This window comes from Anomaloglossus baeobatrachus, chromosome 10 (assembly GCF_048569485.1).
Source record: "Anomaloglossus baeobatrachus isolate aAnoBae1 chromosome 10, aAnoBae1.hap1, whole genome shotgun sequence".
Lineage (NCBI taxonomy): Eukaryota > Metazoa > Chordata > Amphibia > Anura > Aromobatidae > Anomaloglossus > Anomaloglossus baeobatrachus.
Genome location: NC_134362.1, coordinates 166,646,251 through 166,655,967, shown reverse-complemented (window position 1 = coordinate 166,655,967; position 9,717 = coordinate 166,646,251). Strand labels below are relative to the sequence as shown.

The window sequence follows — 9,717 nt, the reverse complement described above, 5'->3', positions numbered from 1 at the left end:
TTAATAATAGGTTTAATTTATTTTCCCCGCAGATCTGTTGAAAACAATTTAAATATTGTATATCCTATTCTCCATTTATGTGAACACAATGTATGAGCTCAAATTAAAGTGCTGATAATTTTCACCAGTGCACTGCAGTGTAATTTCTACTATAATATGCCACACTATTGAAAAAAAAATTAACACCTTAAACCAATAAATTCTAGACAACCTGCTATACAAGTAAACATCACTTATATACAGCTTTGCATCCTTGGACTGTGGGATAATCTCAGAATGTGTAAACATATAAGGGAAAAAATTTGAATAACAATTTTAAAGTGGTTTTCCGGGACTTTTTTATTGATGACCTATCCTAAAGGTAAGTGAATATCTGATCAGATATTGATGACCTATCATAAGAACAGGTCATCAATATAAAGGCCGAGATAACCCCTTTAAGGCCGGTTTCACACATCCGGCTTTTCGCTTGTTTGCCGGATCCGGCGCTCTCCCGTACAGACAATACAGTACAGTGACAGCGCTGTAACTTCCGGGTCACATGCGCCGGTCACATGACAGCATGTGACCGGCGCTTGTTGCGCTGTCACTGTACTGTAGTCACTGTATGGGAGAGCGCCGGATCCGGCAAACAAGCGAAAAGCCGGATGTGTGAAACCGGCCTTAGATTCCTAAAATAGAAAAAAAAACAAAAAACAAAAAAAACCATAAAAATTCAACAAAAGGCACAAAGGTGTGAATGGTCCAGCATCAGGAATATATGGTAATAACTTCTCTTCCTCCTCCTCGAACCAGGAGCACTCTTTCCAGACCTTCTGTTAACACCTCAAGGAATTCCATGTCTATAGTTTAAGTATAAGGATTCACATCTTAAAATGAACTGCAGAAGAGTAGTATATATTGAAAATTAAGATTTTAATTCTGCTTCCTCTCACTTCTGTTTCTGTATGTTAGGCCCCTTTCACACGTCAGTGATTCTGGGACGTTTGTGCTTTTTTTTAAACGTACCAGAATCACTGACATACGCAGACCCATTATAATGAATGGGTCTGCTCACACGTCAGTGATTTTTCACTGCACGTGTCTCCGTGCAGCGTACCCGCGTGTGCGTGTTTGCCGCACGGAGACATGTCCATTTTTGCTGGCATCACTGATGTTCCACGGACCACGCAGTGGTGTGGTCCGTGAAACACGTGCCAGAAAAAAACGTGCTTTTAAAATAAAAAACATTTTAACTCACCCGGCGTCCAGCGATGTCCTCTGCAGCCCGTTCTGCCGGCTGCTTCTGAGCCGGCTCATTATTGTCGCGCATATTCATTATGCGTGACACAGCCGACCCAGAAGCAGCTGCTGCGGGGGTCACCGCCGGCCGGATGCTGCACCGCGGGAGCGATCAGCACCATGGACAGCGGGAGCGCGCACAGGTGAGTAGTTTTCTAAGTGCAATCACGGGCCACGGAGAACGGAGCCCGGATTGCACTTAGACAACCCACGTGTGCCGTGAAGCACGGCACACGCAGGGACATGTGCGTGTTTTACACGCCGGTGAAAAACGTCACTGTTTTTCACTGACGTGTGAAACAGGCCTAAGTCTCAGAAAACGGGGCAACGCCCATATTTGTACAAGTATATGAGATTGCAGCAGCAACAAAGAAATGAGCCGGCCTACAAGCTTTTATATGTTGAAAATGTTAAAGCAAATTGACACTGTGGCCATTTCAAAGGCAAGACAAAACAAAAGAAATCTCTTCTACTTTGTAGAAACGGGGCATTGTCATCCTTTCTTAGCAAAGTATTTCAACTGTATAGCTTCTCATAGATGGGTGTCTCAGTCAAGTCATGTTAGCACCATCCCACTTGGTACGCCTTGTCATAGTGGGGTGACTTTAACACTAGATGAAATTAACATTAACTAAGTACCCTATGTTATTTGCATGTACTATTACTATTTACTTCTTTACTTGCAGTAGGGTATATGCTCTCTATTTTCCCTTTTGTTTTGTCTGTGAAATGGCCAGTGTAAACATGCTTTTACACTTTGCACGTATACAAGCTTATAGCCCAGCTCTTTTTTTTGGTTCTGCTGTAATATCTTGTACTTTGTACAAACAGGGGCATGGCCCCCTTTCTGAACCCCTTATTTCTTTGGCATAGCTTCCCATAGATGGGTGTCTCAGTCGTGACCCTGTCCGGCTTTGCTCTTATTCACTCTGACATTGTGGTTTGACACATGGTAAGGTTTTAATACTACAGACAGGATAGAAGTGTCCCAATGGGTATACCATATTGTGATTGAATGGCTTTTATGCTTTTTTAATCAAATTAGTGTTAACTAAGTACCCTATGTTATTTACATGTACTATTACTATTTACTTGCTTTAGGGAATATGCTCTTTTTTGTGTTGATTTCTTGGAAGATATTAGTTTGTAAAGTTTAAATGCCAATTTCACTTTGGGAAACACTGCTTTAGATGGTACAGTGAATAGATATCATGGCATCTAGATGGTTGTGAAAGGGAGGGATCTTTAACCCCATCCATCGGAACCCCTGACTGAGATACTGGGGTGTTAATGGCAGTTATAGCAGCCAGAGGTCAAACTAAGGCTACTTTCACACATCCGGTTTGAGCCGTGCGGCTCAATCCGGCTGTGAAACCTATGCAACGGATGCGGTGAAAACACCGCATCCTTTGCATACGTTTTTACATGCGGCCGGTCCGTTTTTTTCCAGTTGCGGCACGCTACTGAGCATGCGCAGTGGAAGAAACCGCATGCGGCGGCCGGATGCGGTTTTTTTCCGCATCGCGCCGCATCCGGCGTCCATAGGCATGCATTGAAAAATGCGCCGCAGCGGCCGGATGCGGCGCGATGCAGGTTTTTTGCCAGAGCAAAAAACGTTGCAGGCAACGTTCCATCCGGCCGCGGCATCGGCTAAATCTGCCGCACCGCACCGGAGCGAACGCAGGCCCATGCGGCACAATACGGCACTAATGTAAGCTATGAAAAAAAAACCCGCAACCGGCGGCAAAAAAAACGGTTGCGGTTTTTCTGCAGAGCGCCGTATTGTGCCGCAGAGCAAAAACCGGATGTGTGAAAGTAGCCAAAGGCTTGTCTTTCAGTTATAGTAGTCTGTTAGGCCCTGCCAAAAGCAGGATCTAACAGACCTCTTTTCAGTGTAAATCTGACAGGTGCAAAATCCTGCAGCAATACATGACAATTTCAGTAGACTAGCAATCACACTATTCAGTGCTTAAAAAGGACATGTGTTTTGTGCTTCTATTCAATTTAAAATTAGTTTCTAATGAAGAAAAAAAATTGAACAAAAGTTGTACACAAACGGCGGGTAAAATGAGTATTGAACACATCACCAATTTTCTAAATAAATATATTTTTTAATGTGTCATTGACATAAATTCCTCACAAGATGTCAGCATCAACCCATAGGCAAAAACAAATCAAAACATAGATGTCCATAAATTAAGATATGTGCAATATTAAGAAATTACATGGGAAAAAAAATATTGAACAAGTGAAGAAAAAGCCATAGAAAGTTATGACACCAGCTGAAATCTATTAGTACGTATAAAGCAATCCTGCCACTTAGTGAAAAATAATATCAGCTGAATGGCTATAAAAAGGTGTCAATACAAAAGTGCCAAACAAAAAACATCTCATGATGGTTAAAACCAGCAAGCTGTCCCAAGTCCTTTGCAACCTTATTGTTGTAAAACATACTGATGGCATTGGTTACAGAAGAATTTATAAACTACTAAATAGTGTTGAGCCACCCCCTAGTGCCGCTTTTGCCTAGCGGCTTTAGATCATTGTATTTTTGGGATGTGCAATCCATGTCTTTTTCTTCATAGTATGGTATTTATATCAGTCTATCCCCCTCTTTTTTTTGCTTGGATCTGCACTCTCCCCATTTGGCACAGGTGATTTTAATCAGCAGGAGACTGCAAGAGGGGTCAGCCTTCTTTTTGCTCCCAGTTCACATATGGGAGCCAGTGGGAGGTGAGTGCACAGCTCCTCTCACTGTGTGTTGGTGCTGTGTGGTGGCTGCTGTTGTGGTGGTGTGGTGTCGGTGGGGCGGCGCGGCCTGGAGCCTTGGGGGCTTTGCCTTGCAGCATGGGTGCTGTGAGGCACCAGGTCGCCCGCCCTGCTGGCGCTTTGTCGCTGCGGCGGTGGTCAGTGCACGGTGCCACACAAAAAGGTCAGGTTAGGGACCCACTCAAGAGGTTTGCCGTGACGTGGCAGTGGGCTTAATACAATCTGATCAGAATGGTAACAAAAGAACCTCATGTTCTATTTAATTTTTTGCCTAGCGGCTTTAGATCATTGTATTTTTGGGATGTGCAATCCATGTCTTTTTCTTCATAGTATGGTATTTATATCAGTCTATCCCCCTCTTTTTTTTGCTTGGATCTGCACTCTCCCCATTTGGCACAGGTGATTTTAATCAGCAGGAGACTGCAAGAGGGGTCCGCCTTCTTTTTGCTCCCAGTTCACATATGGGAGCCAGTGGGAGGTGAGTGCACAGCTCCTCTCACTGTGTGCTGGTGCTGTGTGGTGGCTGCTGTTGTGGTGGTGTGGTGTCGGTGGGGCGGCGCGGCCTGGAGCCTTGGGGGCTTTGCCTTGCAGCATGGGTGCTGTGAGGCACCAGGTCGCCCGCCCTGCTGGCGCTTTGTCGCTGCGGCGGTGGTCAGTGCACGGTGCCACACAAAAAGGTCAGGTTAGGGACCCACCCAAGAGGTTTGCCGTGACGTGGCAGTGGGCTTAATACATTCTGATCAGAATGGTAACAAAAGAACCTCATGTTCTATTTAATTTTTTGCCTAGCGGCTTTAGATCATTGTATTTTTGGGATGTGCGATCCATGTCTTTTTCTTCATAGTATGGTATTTACGTCCGTCCCTTTCTATGGCTGGAATTATTTTGGCAAATTTTGCCTTGTACCGGGGATCTGAGAGTGTGGCAACCCAGTAGTCAGCATTACTTCTAATTCTGACAATCCGAGGGTCATGTTATAGGTAGTGCAGCAAGAAGGCGCTCATGTGTCTTGCGCATCCATGAGGACCAAGTCCTTGCTGTGTTTGTGGCGGCGAGGTGATAATCATGGTTCCTTCCTCTGACCTCTACCGCCAACCTCGAACAACAGAAATGTGATCAAGGTCTCCCTCATTTGCTGAGTCTTCCATGCCCATCGCCAGTTAGTCCTCCATTTCTTCCTGGGCTCCAGCACCTTCCTCAACAGTTTGGCTGCTACCATGCACCCTTGTTAATCCCTCTCCTCCACCGTCCCATGCCTGCCGCCTTGGTGATGCTAAATGTCTGGACCTTGTAGATCTTGGTATCCCTTCTGCATATGAATCCTCCTGTACTTCCTCCCCTTCCTCTTGTCCCACCACCTGACTCCGAATACTGTTTAGCGTGTGCTCCAGCATGTAAATGACTGGAATTGTCATGCTGATAATGATATTGTCAGCGCTAAACATCTTCGTCGCCATGTCGAAACTGTGCAGAAGGGTGCATAGGTCCTTGATCGGAGACCACTCCAGCAGCGTGATCTGCCCCACCTCTGCATCTCGTTGGCCCAGGCTATACGTCATAACGTATTGCACCAGGGCTCAGCGATGCTGCCACAGTCGCTGCAACATTGTGGAGAGTCGAATTCCAGCATGTCGGCACATCGCATTTCAGGCGGTGAACCGGCAGGCCGAAAGACTTCTGGAGCCATGCAAGTCGTTCAGCTGCGCCGTGTGAATGGCGGAAGTGAGCACATAGTGACCGTGCCCTGTGCAGAAGCCCATCTAGACCGGGATAATGGGTTAAAAATTGCTGGACAACAAGGTTCAACACGTGAGCCATACAAGGCACGTGTGTCACCTTGCCCCGGCGAAGGGCCGCACCCAGGTTTGCAGCATTGTCACACACGGCCTTCCCTGGCTGCAGGTTGAGTGGAGACAACCATTGACGAAACTCGGTCTCCAGAGCTGACCACAACTCTTCAGCTGTGTGACTCGCATTTCCCAGACATTTCAACATAAAGACCGCCTGATGCCGTGGAGCTCTGCTGCCAGCATAGTAAGGAGGTGTGCGGGATTCTTTGTACCCAGATACAATGTGGGTGGCCTTACCAGACAGGCTTTGGCCGGAGGTGGAGGACTGAGATGAGGTTGCGGAGGCAGAAACAGTGGAGGAACTTCTACATACAGAGGACTGACGCACAACTCGTGGGGACGGCAAGACTTGTACAGCAGACCCTTCTTCATCTCTCACCATAGTTTCCCAGTGCCCAATCAGCGACATGTAACGCCCCTGTCCATGCTTACTGGTCCAAGTATCTGTGGTGAAATGCACCCTGTCACACACTGTTTCTCAAGGAAGCGGTGATGTTGTGTGCGACATGCTGGTGTAGCGCAGGCACACCTTTCTTGGAGAAGTAATGGCGACTCGGCATCTGGTACTAGGGTACTGCGATGGACATAAGGTCTCCCGAAAACCCTCTGTGTCCACCAGGCGGAAAGGCAGCATTTCTGTAGCCAACAGCTTGCAGGTGGTGAAAGTCAACCTCTTAGCTTTGTCATGGCTAGGAGGAAATGGTCTTTTACTTGCTCACATCTGAGGGACCGAGATCTGGCTGCTGTGCGGAGACGGCGTTGAGTAGTGTGTCCCTGGAAAACTGCTGGTCTGTGAGGAAAGTGCAGGAGTAGACATAATGTTGCCTTCATCCAAAGGTTGCTCTCGATGTCTGAGAGAGTTCAACACCAGCAGCTGTTTCCACTTCAAAAACAACTGACGACCTGCCAATCACACTGCCTGTTGCGGTTAAAGAGGTGGAAGCTCTGCATACAAAAGCATGTGTGACTGCTGTCCCCACAGTCATAGAGGATGAAGAGCGCGCGGATGCACTTGAAGGGGCAGATGGTGATAGGCCCGCTCCGCTAGGCCGCATTGTAGCACAGTGAGCTTCCCACTGAGACTTATGCTTCATATCCATGTGACGGTTCATGGACGAAGTAGTCAAACTAGTGAGGTTTTGGCCTCTACTTAGAGATTGCCGACAAATCTTACAGATGACATGAGTTGACAGATCCTTGGCGATGTCAAAAAAGGACCAACCTATGCAAGGCTTAGAGACCATGCGACCTGCAGAGCCACCTCGACTTGTGCTCTGAGGCAGAGTTGTGGCTGAGGATGCAGTTGTTGACGTGCTTCCAGTACTCGGTCTGTGTCAAGGAAGGTGCAAGGTAACCTCGTCATCAGTCGTATCCTCCTCCACCACCTCGGCTGACCTCATCGAGTGCCTGACTGTGGGTTGACAGTAAGTGGGATCTACAACCTCATCATCACCCTGTGTGTTTGCACTCCCCTCATCCTCAAAGCCAAACTCTTCCTGCCCTGACCGAATAGTTAAGTTGTCATTCCAATCAGGTATCGGAGTCTCATCGTCATCAGCATGATCCTCATTGTCTCCACCAAGAGGAGTTACAGTTTGGGAATGAGGGTCTACATTTTGCTCAGAACCTTCATCTGGGCCTGAATCTGACTCACAAAGCTTCTGGACATCACTGCAGATCCTTTCCTTGTCTGGACTCACTGTAGCTTTGGAGCAGACCGCTGAGTCCCAGGCTATAGTGTGACTGAACAGCTCTGCAGACTGAACCATCTCTGTTAACCCCATACTCTGCAGGGCGGGTGGAGACTAGAGATGAGCCACCCCCCTAGAGTTCGAGTTCGGTTTCGTTCGTCGAACGGTGCCTCGTTCGGCGAACCATTCGGCGAACCTCTCGAACCCCATTGAAAACAATGGGAGGCAATCACAAACACCTAAAAACACCTGGAAAACACCCTCAAAGGTGTCCAAAAGGTGACAAACAACTCCCAAGACAACACAAACGCATTGGAAAGTGACAAGGACAAATACCCATGCGAAAACTAAACAGCTGGATGAGGAAAAAGAGAAGGAGACACAGATATAGGCATGGCATGCCCTTCTAAAGTCATGAAAAACACAGCAAGGAGACTCCAAGCTGAGTCTCCCTTTTTCCCAAAATTGGGCCACTCATACACCCCTTCAGTGGCATCACTTGTGCCCAGTTGCAAACTTGACAGGTAGATTTGCATCAAGCACATTCCAAAATACGCCAGCCTTAACTGTCCCCAGGATGACACCGGGGTAGGTAGCAAAGTCTTTGCTGAACCATGACTTGTTCATCTTGGCTCGTTTTTAAAAACACCGCAAGGGGACTCCAAGCGGACTCTCCCTTTTTTCCAAAAATTGGGCCCCACAGACACCACTTCAGTGGCATCACTTGAGCCCCAGTTGCAAACTTGACAGGTACATTTGCATCAAGCACATTCCAAATCCACAAGCCTTTACTCTCCCCAGGATGACACAGGGGTAGTAAAGTCCTTGCGGATCCATGACTTGTTCATCTTGATGAATGTTAGTCTGTCTACATTGTCACTGGACAGATGCGTGCGCTTATCTGTCAGCACACTCCCAGCAGCACTGAAGACACGTTCAGAGACAACGCTGGCAGCTGGACACGACAAAATCTCCAAGGCGTAAGTGGAGAGCTCTGGCCATTTTTCAAGATTTGAAGCCCAAAATGAGCAAGGCTCCAGTTGCAAAGTCATGGCATCGATGTTCATTTGGAGATACTCCTGTATCATCCTCTGCAGCCATTGACTATGTGTCAGACTTGTTGTCTCTGGTGGCCTTGCAAAGGATGGTCTAAAAAAATTATGAAACGATTCAATAAAATTGCTGTTACCAGCAACAGATACGGTGCTGCTGGTATGGGTAGACTGTTGATGACGAGACCGTCCCATGTTTGTCAAGTTACAACTGGGAGATTCACTCCGTGCACCACTGGGGTTTGGTGGAAAAGCCGAGCTAAGATCGAGTAACAGCTTCTGCTGATACTCCTGCATACGTGCGTCCCTTTCTATGGCTGGAATTTCACAAAATTTGGACTTGTACCGGGGATCTAATAGTGTGCAACCCAGTAGTCATCATCACTTCTAATTTTGACAATCCGAGGGTCATGTTGTAGGTAGTGCAGCAAGAAGGCGCTCATGTGTCTTGCGCATCCATGCTGACCAAGTTCTTGCTGTGTTTGTGGCATAGAGGTGCTAACCGTTCTTTCTTCCTCTGACATCTCCCCCCAACCTCTTTCAACTGAAATGTGACCAAGGTCTCCCTCATCCGTCGAAGCGAATAATAGGGTATTCGATCATCCCTAGTTGTTACCAAAATATCATGAGAAATGTATGTCAATGGCACTATTAGAAATATATTTACTTGATAAATTGATGAAGTGTTCAATACTTAATTAACCTGCTGGAATTGATATCACCTCACCTGGAATGACCCATGCTATAAAACTGTCCACACCATCATAAAACAGTAAAAATCTTAATTTGTCCAAAAATGTCATAATAATCTCATGTATTTTTGCAATGTTTTGCCTCCATGGGAATGTGCAGTGCACCGATGAAGCAGGATAGCGTACATTGATTATGTAAGGGAAAAGTTGTAACTACACATGGAAATTGTCTCGATGAAGGTTTGTGCTTGTAGTCTGTCAGTTTAGTGTAAAGGCTGCTTTACACCAGACAATCTATCGTGCGATAGATCGTCGGGGTCACGGATTTTGTGACGCACATCCAGCATCGCTGGCGATGCCGGCCTGTGTGACACCTCCTAGC

The 9,717-nt window shown here is 46.8% G+C and overlaps 1 protein-coding gene across 1 annotated transcript in view; it reads right to left on the bottom strand.

Annotated features, from left to right (window-relative positions):
- Positions 1-604: 604 nt before the first annotated feature.
- SLC12A4 (solute carrier family 12 member 4) overlaps positions 605-9,717 on the bottom strand; it is a 504,360-nt gene continuing 495,247 nt past the window's right edge. The window contains 1 exon segment of the mRNA XM_075325791.1: positions 605-842. Within this exon segment, the coding sequence (XP_075181906.1) occupies positions 751-842 (92 nt within the window). The 3' untranslated portion in view covers positions 605-750.